General features: G+C 47.1%; 1 protein-coding gene and 1 long non-coding RNA gene across 3 annotated transcripts in view; one reads left to right on the top strand and one right to left on the bottom strand.

Moving 5' to 3' along the window:
* The window catches only part of LOC139267192 (uncharacterized), a 108,042-nt gene that overhangs the window by 4,403 nt on the left and 88,244 nt on the right, over positions 1-15,395 (bottom strand). The gene's annotated exons all lie outside the window — the stretch shown is intronic.
* The window catches only part of dnmt3ab (DNA (cytosine-5-)-methyltransferase 3 alpha b), a 725,841-nt gene that overhangs the window by 631,807 nt on the left and 78,639 nt on the right, over positions 1-15,395 (top strand). For both annotated transcript variants that reach the window (XM_070885120.1, XM_070885118.1), the window contains one exon: positions 9,185-9,333. In XM_070885120.1, coding sequence (XP_070741221.1) covers positions 9,185-9,333 — 149 coding nt within the window. The remainder of the gene's footprint in view (positions 1-9,184; positions 9,334-15,395) is intronic.

Genomic DNA, 15,395 nt, shown 5'->3' with positions numbered 1-15,395 from the left:
AGTACCCGCTACCGAGAGCGGAGGACCTCTTTGCGATGCTATTCGGTGGCAAACTTTTTTCAAAATTGGACCTGACCTCAGCTTACATGACCCAGGAGCTGGCGAGTGAGTCGAAGAAGCTGACCACCATCACGACACACAAGGGGTTGTTTGAGTACAACAGATGTCCGTTCGGGATTCGCTCGGCCGCCGCGATCTTCCAACGAAATATGGAAAGCCTCCTCAAGTCGATTCCAGGGACGGTGGTTTTTCAGGACGACATCCTCATTACGGGTTGCAATACTGAAGAACACCTCCACAACCTGGAGGAGATGCTACGCAGACTGGACTGGGTAGGTCTGCGATTGAAAAAGGCGAAGTGCGTCTTCTTAGCTCCAGAGGTAGAATTCCTGGGGATGAGGGTAGCAGCAGACGGGATCAGCCCTACTGCGTCCAAGACGGAAGCGATCCAGAGAGCACCCAGACCCCGTAACACGACGGAGCTGCGTTCGTTCCTGGGGCTCCTGAACTATTTTGGTAACTTTCTTCCCAAATTGAGCACGCTGCTAGAGCCGCTACACGTGCTCCGACGCAAAGGTCGCGAATGGGTCTGGGGGGACAGCCAGGAAAGGGCTTTTAATAGAGCACGCAATTTGTTATGTTCCAACAATCTGTTAACACTATATGACCCATGTAAGAAACTTGTGTTAACGTGCGATGCGTCGTCCTATGGAGTCGGGTGTGTGTTGCAGCATGTCAATGCCAAGGATCAGTTACAGCCGGTAGCTTATGCCTCCAGAAGTCTGTCACAGGCAGAAAGGGGCTACGGGATGGTAGAAAAGGAGGCTCTCGCATGTGTATTTGCGGTAAAGAAAATGCACCAGTACCTGTTTGGCAGGAAATTTGAGCTGGAGACAGATCACAAACCCCTAATGTCCCTTTTGGCCGACAACAAGGCCATAAATGCAAACGCATCGGCCCGCATACAGAGGTGGGCACTCACGTTAGCTGCCTATGACGACACAATTAGGCACAGACCGGGCACCGAAAACTGCGCCGATGCACTCAGCAGGATCCCACTAGCCACCACTGAGGGGGCTACCGAGCATGCTGCTGAGATTGTCATGGCTGTTGAAGCTTTCGGAAGCGAAGGCTCACCCGTGACAGCCTGTCAGATTAAAGTCTGGACAAATAGAGACCCGCTATTGTCTCTAGTCAAGAAATGTGTCCTGAATGGGGACTGGGCAGCCACGTGCAGGGCAAATTTAAACCATTTCACAGGCGCAAGGATGAACTCTCGATTCAGGCTGATTGCCTACTGTGGGGAAACTGCGTAGTCATGCCCCAGATGGGCAGAGAGGTGTTCATCAGAGAACTCCACAATGGGCACCCGGGCATTGACACGATGAAGGCAATTGCCAGGTCACACGTTTGGTGGCCAGGGATAGACGCAGACCTGGAACTTTGTGTTCGCAGGTGCAACACGTGTGCCCAGCTGGGCAATGCGCCCAGGGAAGCCCCCCTTAGCCCCTGGCCATGGCCCGCCAAGCCTTGGTCACGCATCCATGTGGACTACGCAGGTTCCTTCATGGGGAAAATGTTTTTGGTTGTAGTAGACGCCTACTCCAAATGGATCGAGTGTGACATTTTAAATTCAAGCACATCCTCTGCCACGGTAGAAAGTCTACGGGCAATGTTCGCCGCCCACGGTCTACCGGACATCTTGGTCAGCGACAATGGACCGTGCTTCACAAGCACTGAATTCCAGGTCTTCATGGCAGGCAATGGAATTAACCATGTTAGAACGGCACCGTTCAAGCCGGCCTCAAACGGCCAGGCAGAACGAGCAGTGCAGATAATCAAACAGGGGATGCTCAGAATACAAGGGGATCCCGACAAACCCGCTTATCACGCCTCCTGTTGGCTTATAGATCCCGACCACACTCGCTCACAGGGGTTCCACCCGCAGAGCTACTAATGAAAAGGACGCTCAAAACCCGGTTATCCCTTATACACCTGACCAAGAAAGAAATTGTCGAGAGCAGGCGCCAGTCACAATATGACTACCATGACAGGAATGCGAGGGCGCGATGTATTGATGTAAATGATCCTGTTTTTGTCCTCAACTACGCTGCAGGGCCCAAATGGCTCGCAGGCACTGTGGTTGCCAAAGAGGGAAATAGGATTCTGGTAGTTAAACTTACCAATGGACAAATCTGCCGCAAACATGTGGATCAAACAAAAAGGAGGTTCAGCAACCCCATAGAAGAAGCAGAGGAAGAACACGATATAGAGTTCACTTCACCACAGGTGACCGAACACCGGAACCAAAGGGAGGAGAGCCCAGTCACTGTGGGCAGTCCGGACAGGCCTGAGGCACTGCAAACAGCAGACACTCAGGCCAGCGCCCAACAACCGGAGCCCCAACTCAGGCGCTCTACAAGGGAGCGTAAACCACCAGAGAGACTCAACCTGTGATCCCAATAAGACTTTGGGGGGGGAGGTGATGTCATGTATTCAACCAGCATTGTAACCCATGTATAAACTGACCTAAGTTGTACACCGTGAGAACACTGACCACTAGGTGGGAGACACTCCTAACCTGGACCTTCAGGTATAAAAGGGGAAGCTCCACCCACCTTCATCACTTGAGTGCTAAGGAATAAAGGACAGGTCACAGACTGACCTTCTCTCAAGCATGGGCCTCGTGTGCATTTATACTGTATAGTAAGGACGTATCAGTACTCAGTAAGATAATTGGACTAAAGGCAGATAAATCCCCTGGACCTGATGGCTTGCATCCTAGGGTCTTTAGAGAAGTAACGGCAGGGATTGTAGATGCATTGGTTTACTAAAATTCCCTGGATTCTGGGGAGGTCCCAGCAGATTGGAAAACTGCAAATGTAACGCCCCTATTTAAAAAAGGAGGCAGACAAAAAGCAGGAAACTATAGATCAGTTAGCCTAACATCTGTCGTTGGGAAAATGTTGGAGTCCATTATTAAAGAAGCAGGACATTTGGATAAGCAAAATTCGGTCAGGAAGAGTCAGCATGGATTTATGAAGGAGAAGTCATGTTTGACAAATTTGCTGGGGTTCTTTGAGGATGTAATGAATAGGGTGGATAAAGGGGAACCAGTGGATGTGTATTTGGACTACCAAAAGGCATTTGACAAGGTGCCACATAAAAGGTTACTGCACAAGATAAAAGTTCACGGGGTTGGGGGTAATATATTTGCATAGATAGAGGATTAGCGAACTAACAGAGAACAGAGAGTCGGGATAAATGGTTCATTCTCTGTTTGGCAACCAGTAACCAGTGGGGTGCCGCAGGGATCAGTGCTGGGACCCCAACTATTTACAATCTGTATTAACGACTTGGAAGAATGGACTGAGTGTAACGTAGCCAAGTTTGTTGATGATACAAAGATGGGAGGAAAAGCAATGTGTGAGGAGGACACAAAAAATCTGCAAAAGGACATAGACAGGCTAAGTGAGTGGGCAAAAATTTGGCAGATGGAGTATAATGTTGGAAAGTGTGAGGTTATGTACTTTGGCAGAAAGAAAATCAAAGAGCAAGTTATTATTTAAATGGAGAAAGTTTGCAAAGTGCCACAGTACAGCGGGAGCTGGGAGTACTTGTGCATGAAACACAAAAGGATAGTATGCAGGTACAGCAAGTGATCAGGAAGGCCAATGGTATCTTGGCCTTTATTGCAAAGGGGATGGAGTATAAAAGCAGGGAAGTCTTGCTACAGCTATACAGGGTATTGGTGAGGCCACACCTGGAATACTGCATGCAGTTTTGGTTTCCATATTTACGAAAGGATATACTTGCTTTGGAGGCAGTTCAGAGAAGGTTCACTAGGTTGATTCCGGGGATGAGGGGGTTGACTTATGAGGAAAGGTTGAGTAGGTTGGGCCTTTACTCATTGGAATTCAGAAGAATGAGAGGTGATCTTATCGAAACGTATAAGATTATGAGGGGGCTTGACAAGGTGGATGCAGAGAGGATGTTTCCACTGATAGGGGGCATGATCTTAGAATAAGGGGCCGCCCATTTAAAACGGAGATGAAGAGGAATTTCTTTTCTCAGAGGGTTGTAAATCTCTGGAATTCGCTGCCTCAGAAAGCTGTGGAAGCTGGGACATTGAATAAATTTAAGACAGAAATAGACAATTTCTTAAACGATAAGGGGATAAGGGGTTATGGGGAGCGGGCGGGGAAATGGAGCTGAGTCCATGATCAGATCAGCCATGATCTTATTGAATGGCCGAGCAGGCTCGAGGGGCCGTATGGCCGACTTCTGTTCCTATTTCTTATGTTCTTATATTCTTATAAGTTGCAAAAATAAAAAACAATCACACTTACCTCAGGTCGACATTACTTTCCTCACTGCGGCCGATACAGCTCGGACTGCCAGCTTTCATAGGCGATCCCACTACGGGGCGCTACGGATCGAGCATGCACCAAATATCGAACGGTGTCACAACTGGGGGTGTTGCACACCGGCTTGCCTCTCCCGGGCAGTAATGCGCTGCACCCCCGCAAACCTCGCACTGTATGTCTTGGTGGGGCACTGTAAACTGGCCGCCCACCCAGAAATGCTTTCCACCGCCATTACCACCCCTCTGGGGTGAAAAAAGAGACGGCAACAAACCAAAAATACAGCCCATGACGTTGCAAGTGTTTTCAGCAATGTCAGGCTCCACTGCCACCTCATTGGAACAACCTATCACACCATTGACAGATTGCTTCTGTCCTTTCTACTTGACCTGCCAGCTATTATGTCAGCATGGGTGCTGTTTATAAAATCTTACCTTGGTCCTCAGAATCAGACCACGATGAGCCCCGACACCAGCAGCATCAGGCACACCAGTAGCACCAACAACAACACCACCAAGGCTGCACTGCGCCAGAGGCAATACCCCCAACACAGGGTAGACAGGCAGATGAGCTTCCTCAACATGACTGAGCAGCAGTGCCAAAGGAGGCTCAGGCTATCACGCCAGGTTGTCGAACACATTTGCAGATTGCTGGAGCAAGAACTGCTGCCTAGAGGAGCAGGTGGACACACCTTACCAGTGGTTGTCAAAGATACCAGCCCTCAACCTCTTCACTTCAGGCTCCTTTCAGCGAACTGCAGCAGACATTTGCGGCATCTCGCAGTCACCGATGCCCTCTTTGACAATCAGCCAATTATATAAATTTTGCCATTGATGAAGCCAGTGTTACTGAGTGGGTGCCAGCCTTTGCCGCTCTGGCTGGCTTCATCGACATCACTCATGTGTGCCCAATTGGGCACCCCATCATCACCTAGGATTCTTTGTCAACCACAAGGGCTTCCACTCCCTCAGTGTGCAGCTGGTATGCAACCATAGCAATATCACCATGCATGTGTGCGCCAAATTCCTTGGCAGTGCCATGACTCTTTCATCCTGCGCCAGTCCACCCTCCCTCAGCTCTTCACACCTCCAAACAGACTTTCCGGCTGGCTGCTTGGAGACAAGGGCTATCCACTGAAGGCGTGGCTCATGCCACCCTTGAGGAGGCCAAATACTGAGATCTAGGAGAGATATAATAAAAGCTACATTTCCACCAGATGTGCCATAGACCAAACAATATGTATGCTGAATATGCGCTTCAGATGCCTTGACAGATCTGGAGGAGCCCTTCAATATGCACCAGCCAGGGTCTCCAGAATTGTTGTGGTCTGCTGCGCCCTGCACAACATAGTGTAGCAGCGAGGATTAGCACTGCATGAGGAGCTAGGCGCACAGCCTCTTTGGAGGAAGAAGAGGAGCATCAGCTGGAAGACGAGGAGGAGGAACAGGCAGAACCTATGATCCAGATCCCACTAGGATCCGAGCATATTGCTGCCCGGGAGGGCTACCTTAATCGGCCTCATTAACAGAAAGTCGATCTCAGCAGCGGGATGGAATGAAGAATGGGTCGCAAGCCGCCACGATGACCACTCGCACCCGATCCACCCAGGTACAGAACGTTCCGGCCTACCTCCTTCAGCTTGGTGAGTGGGATGATCAACTTTTCAATTCATGCAACTCTATGGTTGCCCAATTCTATTTACTTCCATAGAACAGTAGAGTTAGTTTTTCTTTTCTTTTGTAGTTAGGATACTTACAACGACTAAATAGAGAAGAGGCTTTCAACCTCTCGGTTGATTTGGATTTTAACCGTATCCCAGAGGTGAAAGAGCTGTGGTTTAACCAATTGGGCCATCAGTCTCATTACAAGTCAAATTGAATATATCAAATGTTAGCAATTTGTAGTGCCCTAATGTGTTGAACTTTGACACATATTGATCAAGTAAATGTTAATTGTTTTTTTAATGTACATTATCAGAAAATTATCATTTGATGTTTTTCCCCTTAACTTTAGCCACCTTGTCAAGGAAAAAAAGATTGTTTATCAGCTTTGTTGGTTATAGTACATTCCATAAAGTATACAAAACAAAAACAATGACTATTTGGGCAGTGTTTGTGATTTAGTTATTTAAAATAAAAAGTACAGTTAAGGAATTTTCTGAGGTGACGATTTCAGTTAGCACTGTGGCAAATCAGACGCTATTGATTATAATGAATCTTCTGTTTAAGCATCGCAGCTAGCAATATTGGTCTTAAATATCTTATTTCTAATGTAATTTTTCTTGTGGCTGTGGAGGAGTGGCATTCTACATAGTCAGCTGCACAACAACTACAGCAATAAACATGGTTAATAGTTGGAATAAATTAGTGCAGACATTAATATGATCATTGAGACTGGTTTTGTTCTTTGTTCAAATTTTGTACCTCTAGCCAAAATCCTCGATGGTGTAGGTGCTAATTAAGATAATGGAGGTTGAACTGGCAACTGTGACTGAAACTTTGGTCCCAATATTTATGGGGAGGGTGCAGGGGTGCGTGTGTTTGGGAAGGAGTGGAATCCCAAAAATGCCAGGAACGTGGAGGTCCTGCTGAATTTAACAGCAGTACCTCATTATCATGTGTTTACTCTATTTCCCGCCCAGTAGCTGGCTAAATTGACAGTTGGCTAAATTGACAGGCTGGTTGGCTGCCAGGCAGGAAAGCCAGTCGTAGAAGGCTGCAGCCAGCGACCATTGAGGATGGTCTCTGGCAATCGGGAAACAACGTGGGGTTGCTACAGCAGGGAGGGGGGGGTGGGGGGGCGGGGTGGAGAACGGTGAGGGTTAGGGTGGCAATCGGGAAGAGGGGGACTGGGAGAGATTGTGGGGTTGGTGGGGTAGTTTGACTGGCAATCGAGAAGGAGACGGGACCAGGAGAGATTGCTGGGCTGAGGGGTTGACTGATCATATTATATTATAATCACTGAGCAGCCTCTCCTCAGCGTGTTACTTGGACACCCAAAAACCAATCACTGTTAAAACCAAAGAAGGCGCATTCGCGCCAAGTTCAGGTCGGGCTTTGCATATTTGCTGATTTGACCCACAATCCCCCTCCCCCGACCCAACCCTTTTCTGTCCATCGTGTGGGTTTAAAATTCCCCCAATTATATTTGCAATATGCACTTGTGGTAGTAAGGTGTGAGAACAATATTCATATCATGCACTACAGTAAGCCAAACAAATTCAGTACTGAAACTACATGAACTCGTTGACGAATTATACTTAATGGCTATGATAGTGGTTAAGGTTGGTTGCTTTGTTGAATTGTAGGTCCCACTTATTAACAGAGCTACTCTGTTATTTATACTGCTGTCTATGGCCATTGTAGTAGATCCCAGTTCTGCTGAAAAATGGTGGCTACTTGGAACAAGTAGCTGCTGAGTTCAGGGCTCAAGTTTCCCCAATGCCTTTTTTTTAAAGCATATTTGAAGAGTTACGTCCGTTTTTTGAGCGCCCAACTACGCCAAAAAAAATGTTGAAAGTTTCCCCATTTTAACTTGCGAATGTGGCTTGTCGCACATTGTCTTTAAGCTCTGGGGTTGAGCCTAAGATCGGGTTACCAGGCTAATGAGGGACACACTGCGGGCTGAAACTGGAAAGTGAAACATACAAGACATTCTGGCCAGCTCACAGCAACCTGCACAAGCACCTTGCACATTGCAGCTATATAAGGCAGCAGCTGACCAACATGAAAATATTAAAGAGTCTTTGTGCCAAAGGTCTATTGTCTATCCTGCAAACTGAATTGGAAAGGCCCCTCTCACCCGCCCCCCCTCCCCCCCGGAGCCAGTGCCGCTCCTAGCCCAGGCCGAAAGGCCTCCCCACCCCCCGGAGTCAGTGCTGCTCCTAGCCCAGGCCGAAAGGCCTCCCTCTCCCCCCCCCCCCCCCCAGCCAGTGCCGCTTCTAGCCCAGGCCGAAAGGCCTCCCCACCCCCCGGAGTCAGTGCTGCTCCTAGCCCAGGCCGAAAGGCCTCCCTCTCCCCCCCAGCCAGTGCCGCTCCTATCCCAGGCCGAAAGGCCTCCCCACCCCCCCGGAGTCAGTGCTGCTCCGAGCTCAGGCCGAAAGGCCTCCCTCTCCCCCCAAGCCAGTGCGGCTCCTAGCCCAGGCCGAAAGGCCTCCCCACTCCCGGAGCCAGTGCCGCTCCTAGCCCAGGCCGAAATGCCTCCCTCTCCCCCGGAGCCAGTGCCACTCCTAGCCCAGGCCGAAAGGCCTCCCCACCCCCAGAGCCGGTGCTGCTCCTAGCGCAGACTGAAAGGGTGGACACACCAGACCAAAAGCCCCAGATTAAAATGAATTCGATTTGTTAGAGATTAAAGACAAAAAGGAGATTGTTACAGTGATGGAGTTGTACCACAGAACCCATAAATAACAGAGGTTATAATTACTCCCTCTCTCTCCCTCTCTGCCACTGCTGTCCCGGCTGTGGAACTGGATCTTCTGCGCTGATTCTCTCACCTGCGCTGATTTTGTTAACTGCCCAGAAGGTTTTTCAGAGCGGACACATACACCGTCTTAAGAAAAATCGTTGTTGACCGAACTTGCATAAATAGCCAGAATTGGTGCGGGTGGCAGGTTACGCCCCCAATGAGGTAAAAAAAATTGTAGTCTAAAAAAATTGTACCGAATTACGCTGGCGCAGAAACTTTGGAGAAACTTGGAGATTTTAATTTACTCCAAAAAAAAACGGTGCACGCCAAAAAAAGTTGCAGAAAGTTGGGGAAAATTGAGCCCAATGTGTCCAAAAGGACAGCTTTCATTGTGTTATATCCTGTTTACTTTACAGAGGGCACAGGCCGCCTGTTTTTTGAGTTCTACCGTCTTCTGCATGAAACAAGACCTAAAGAAGGAGACAACAGGCCATTTTTCTGGCTGTTTGAAAATGTGGTGGCAATGGGAGTCAGTGACAAGAGGGATATCTCCCGCTTTCTAGAGGTACGTTTCTTCAAAACAAGAAGTCTAAACAGAAACAGCTATTTCCTCGAACACTAAGTCCTGAAAAAAGGCATAACAAATCATGATAGGGGGATTGACAGGGTAGATGCTGAGAGATTGTTTCCCTGACTTGAGAATCTAGAATTAGGGGGCATAGTCTCAGGATAAGGGGCTGGCCTTTTAAGTGAGAAGAATTGGTATTTCTTCACTCAGAGGGTTGTGAACCTTTGGAATTCTCTGCTCCAAAGAGCTGTGGACGCTCAGTCATTGAATATATTTAAAACTGAGATAGATAGATTTTTAGACTCCAGAGGAATCAAGGGATATGGGGATAGGGCAGGAAAATGAGTTGAGATCGAAGATCAACCATGATCTTAATAAATGGTGGAGCAGGCTCGAGGGGCTGTATGGCCTACTCCTGCTCCTAATTCTTATGTTCTTATGAAATCAGAATTTCTGTACAATCTTTCAAAAAACCCAATTTGCAATATTTAAACTTTATACTTTCACCATTTTTTTCTACAACTGGATCTGAATTAAAATGCAAACTATTTATAATAAATACACTAAAATTGGATACCGAGTTACCCTCGTCCATTTCCCAGCTGCTGTCTATGATGTTGCATTAGCAGAGTTCTGGGAGTGTCCCATCTACTCACCTTCTTGGCAGTTGTATTGTGGGTGCTACAGAAAGACTTGAAAGAGACAAAGCAGATACAAAAATTATGCACTGAGTTTATGGTCTGTGCTATCAGTGCAACTGGGAGGATGCCTATTAATGATTTCCACGTGTATTTTTGACAGAAATCTCCAGCCTCCCTAAATTGCTAGTATTCTATTTCAGTCGGAATGGAAGTGTATATTATAATTATGATCCTATTAAGGTAAAAGAAAAGATGATCCAAGACAAAAAAAATGATGTGTGAGGAAAGAAATCAGCATCCTTTTTCATATCAAACTAAAAATGTCCACACAAAAACAAGGAAAAAACTGACCAAAGTAAACAAATGATTACATTAATAATCTATAGATGTACAAAAAAATTGTGTCTGAATAGATGGATTCATATCTTTTAGATAACATTTTTTGTATCATTAGATGGTGGAATACAATGATAAAACTACCCTCATTTTTGCTAGATTGTATTCATATTGGAATTCACATTTACAAAATAGAGATTTGGGGAACGATTTTAAAGCCTCAATATTAACTTTATTTGAAGGTGATATTACATTCAAAGCAAACAGGATAGTGTTATAGCTCCATCAATTCATGTACTGCAGTGCACACTTGTCTTATCGCATTGATTTTGCTTGAACAGTCTGGCTATTTTCCAGTGGGTGGTAAAGTTGTCTCTGTAGAGAAGCACTCCCTGATATCTGCTACATATTGTTTGCAGACCACAATTCACTCTCCGTCATTATCCACTACATTACATATGGCTATAAAGATTGCAGCTATCATATTTATAATGCCCCAGAATCCTTTTAAATATAGTAGCATTGCCGAGTCCGCCATATCGACCTGTCTTCACAAGCTGATAGATGCACAGATCTGTTGAGGGATTTCATGCCTTTGTATTGATTTAAAGTGTTGATATATTTCAGTTATAAAGAAAAGCTTAATTTAGCAGACATGATGTAAGATACCACAGTCCGTATCAGACAAATATGAATATCATGAACAAAGAATTAACTCAACTGAAATTATTTTTTAAAGTTACATATTGTAATGTATTTGCTTTGTGGGTTCTTTGCTTAAGAATTCATAACAACACATTGCTATAAAGAACTTGTTGGTTTATTAGCAAAGATTTAACAATCACACTACACTTTACCAGTTCATCCACCAGGCTTACAACTACCTGCCTCATCATGGATCCCCTGAACCCAACTGGCTGGGGTTTTATTGAGTCTTGTGAGCATTACGTGACTGGCTAAGCCACTCACAACTCAACAACTCTATAAACTTGTGAGCATGCATACATTACACTGCTTCCGCTTTTTTTAGAAGCAAGGTATTTATACAATATTTCAAAAGATTACTTGTAATGATTACAATTTTACAAATTTGACTGCTGAGCCTGAGTATCTGGTTGTAAGCTTTTAGCTCCCTCCTGCTCCGACCGCCATTTCTTTGCAGTTGGCTGGCTATGCCCATTTTCTATATTCTTATTTGAATCCGGACACCGTCTTGGGGAATTTCTGTTTTCAAGTTGTGTAACCCAGGATTCCTGACCTCTATCTTCTTGTGTCCTCTTGAGTTTCCTTGGAACCCTTACATCCATCCTAGTGTTAGCTTTCTTCCTAAGATTCTGATATTCCCAGTTATCAATATGCTGTCTAGTTGGTTTGTGTTTCCTCGTTGATCTTCTCAACTGAACCCCAATTCTACCTCCACCACCCCCCAACCCCCTCCCCCTCCTTTCCCCCGGAAGACAGAGTCTCTGTGAGATTGTCCCATACCCGCAGAACTGCCTTCAGTCGGCTGCATCTGAGTTGGTGGAGATATGGATGTTGTGTCCGTTGAAGTGCTTGGACCTGCCAACTCACTCTTGTTATGTATTGAATAAAGAATCTGACCAGATACTGTGAGCTCAAAGTCGTCCTTTATTACCAGTCTCCAGAGTGCCTCTCCAGCCTGTGAGACCTCCTTATGTACAGGTGCTCCCAAGGGATTGTGGGATCCATTGGGACTCCAGGGGTTGAGCCCTCTGGTGGTTAAACATTGTATTTAAAGGTTTACATATATAACAACACTCCCTCGCCCCCAAGTCAATAGTGTAACTATTTACAATGTGAGTCGATCTGAGGCCTTCCTTTCCCTGGTTGATTGCATCGGTGCGAATGCTGGTTTTGGTGAGTGGTTTGTTGGGCCCTCGCTGGGCTGCTGCGCAGCTGGCCTTGCAGGGCTGCTGGGTGTGGTGAGGCCTGCTGGGCTGCTGCAGGTAATGGGTTCTGCTTCGTGGTCAACCGCTGAGTCGGTTGCCACTTGTATGTGTGTTGGGGGGTCAAAAAAGGTAGAGTCTATTGTGGGTTGTTCTGGATAGTCCGTGAATCTTAGTTTGGTTTGGTCCAAGTGTTTCCTGCAGGTGAGTCCATTTGAAAATTTGACCTGAAACACCCATCTCCCCTCTTTGGCCACGACAGTGCCGGGAAGCCACTTGGGACCTTGTCCATAGTTTAACACAAATACAGGATCATTATCTCAATTTCACCTGACACATTTGCGCGATCATGATATGTATTCTGTTGAAGTCGCTTGCTCGCTATCTGTTTGTGTAGATCAGGGTGGACTAATGAGAGCCTTGTCTTAAGTGCCCTTTTTATGAGCAGTTCAGCGGGGGGAACCCCAGTGAGCGAGTGGGGTCTTGTGCAGTAACTAAGCAGGACTCGGGATAGGCGAGTCTGCAGTGAGCCTTCAATTACCCTTTTCAAGCTCTGCTTGACAGTTTGCACTGTTCGCTCTGCCTGACCATTGGACGCTGGTTTGAACAGGACAGAAGTGACATGTTTGATCCCATTGCGGGTCATGAACTCTTTGAACTCGGCACTGGTGAAGCACGGCCCATTGTCACTTACAAGGACATCAGGATGGCCGTGCATGGCAAACATGGCCTGCAGGCTTTCAATGATGACAGCAGATATGCTTGCCGACATTATCTCACATTCAATCCATTTGGAGTACGCATCTACAACCATGAGGAACATTTTTCCCAAGAACGGGCCTGCGTAGTCGACATGGACCCTGGACCATGGTTTGGAAGGCCAGGACCATAAACTTAGTGGCGCCTCCCTGGGTGCATTGCTTAACTGGGAATATGTGTTACATTTGTGCACGCAGGACTCCAAGTCTGCATCGATACCGGGCCACCACACGTGGGATCTGGCTATCGCTTTCATCATTACAATGCCTGGTTGGGTACTGTGGAGGTCACTAATGTAAGTGTCCCTGCCCTTTTTTGGCACCACTACCCGATTACCCCACAGGAGGCAGACTTACTGTATGGACATTTCATCTCCACCACTGGTACAGCTTTATTTCTTCCTGCATCTGTAACGGGACACTAGATCAACTCCCGTGGAGCACACAGTATTTTACTAAGGACAGTAAGGGGTCCTGGCTCATCTAGGTTCTAATATGTCGGGTGCTAACAGGTGATTGCTCACTTTCGAATGCGTCCATTACCATAACTAAATCTGCGAGCTGTGCCATCTCTACCCCTGTGGTGGGTAATGGCAGCCTACTGAGAGCATCGGCACAGTTTTCTGTGCCGGGCCTGTGGCGGATGGTGTAGTTGTATGCGGACAATGTGAGCGCCCATCTCTGGATGCAGGCCGATGCATTCATGTTTATCCCCTTACTTTCAGAAAAGAGGATATAAATGACTTATGGTCAGTTTCCAATTCAAATTTGAGCCCAAACAGATATTGATGCATTTTCTTTACCCCATAAACACATGCGAATGCTTCTTTTTCGATCATGCTGTAGGCCCTCTCAGCCTTAGACAGACTTCTGGATGCATAAGCAACCGGTTGCAATTTCCCAGATTCATTAGCTTGTTGCAATACACACCCAACACCGTATGACGACGCATCACATGCTAGTACCAAACGCTTACATGGATCATACAACACAAGCAATTTGTTTGAGCATAACAGTTTTATAGCTTTCTCAAAGGCATTTTCTTGGCTTTTACCCCATACCCATTCATCTCCTTTACGCAGTAAAGAGTGCAGTGGTTCTAACAGTGTGCTAAGACCCAGTAAGACGTTATCAAAGTAGTTCAGGAGTCCGAGAAACGACCGCAGCTCCGTCACGTTCTGTGGTCTTGGTGCGTTCTTGATTGCCTCCGTTATCGAATCGGTGGGCCTGATGCCATCCACCGCGATTCTTCTCCCCAGAAACTCCACTTCAGGCACCAGGAAAATGCGCTTTGAGCATTTTAGCCTAAGCCCCACACAATTAAGCCGACAAAGAACCTCCTCCAGGTTCGGCAGGTGCACGACGGTGTCCTAGCTGTAACTAAGATGTCGTCCTGGAAGACCACAGTGCGCGGGACTGACTTCAGCAAACTTTCCATGTTCCTCTGGAATATCGCCGCAGCTGATCGAATCCCAAACGAGCATCTGTTGTAAATGAAGAGATCTTTGTGTGTGCTGATGCACATGAGGACCTTCAATGATTCCTCCAGCTCCTGCGTCATGTAGGCCGAGGTTAAGTCCAGCTTCGTGAACATTTTACCTCCCGCCAGCGTCGCAAATAGGTCGTCTACCTTTGGTAGCGGGTATTGATCCTGCAGGGAGAAACAATTGATCGTTACTTTGTAATCACCACAGATTCTGACAGTGCCGTCTTCCTTGAGGACTGGAACAATCGGACTGGCCCACTCATTGAATTCAATCGGCGAAATGATGCCCTCTCTTTGCAGCTGGTCCAGCTCGATCTCCACCCTCTCTCTCATCATGTACGGTACCGCTCTCGCCTTGTGATGAATGGGTCGCGCCCCCGGAATCAGATGGATCTGCACTTTTGCTCCTTGGAACTTTCCGATACCCGGTTCGAACAGTGAGGGGAATCTGTTTAAGACCTGGGCACGTGAAGTGTCGTCGACGGACGAGAGCGCTCAGACGTCGTCCCACATCGAGCGTATCTTTCCCAACCAGCTCCTGCCGGACAGCGTGGGGCCATCGCCTGGTACCACCCAGAGTGGTAATTTGTGCACCGCTCCATCGTAGGAGACCTTTACGGTAGCACTGCCGATTACGGGAATCAGTTCCTTTGTGTAAGTTCTCAGTTTAGTACGAATGGGAGTCAGGATTGGCCTTGAGGCCTTGCTGCACCACAGTTTATCGAAAGTCTTTTTGCTCATTATGGACTGGCTCGCGCCCGTGTCCAGCTCCATTTACACCGGGAGTCCATTTAATTCAATCTTCAGCATTGTCAGGGGACATTTTGTGGTAAATGTGTGCACCCCATATACTTCTGCCTTCTCAGTCTGAGGCTTTAGTTCGTCATGATCCACCGTGGATCTGTCCTCCTCTGCAACATGGTGGTTTGCA

The sequence above is a fragment of the Pristiophorus japonicus genome, chromosome 7 (genome assembly GCF_044704955.1).
Source record: "Pristiophorus japonicus isolate sPriJap1 chromosome 7, sPriJap1.hap1, whole genome shotgun sequence".
Lineage (NCBI taxonomy): Eukaryota > Metazoa > Chordata > Chondrichthyes > Pristiophoridae > Pristiophorus > Pristiophorus japonicus.
This window is presented reverse-complemented; position numbering and strand designations above follow the sequence as displayed.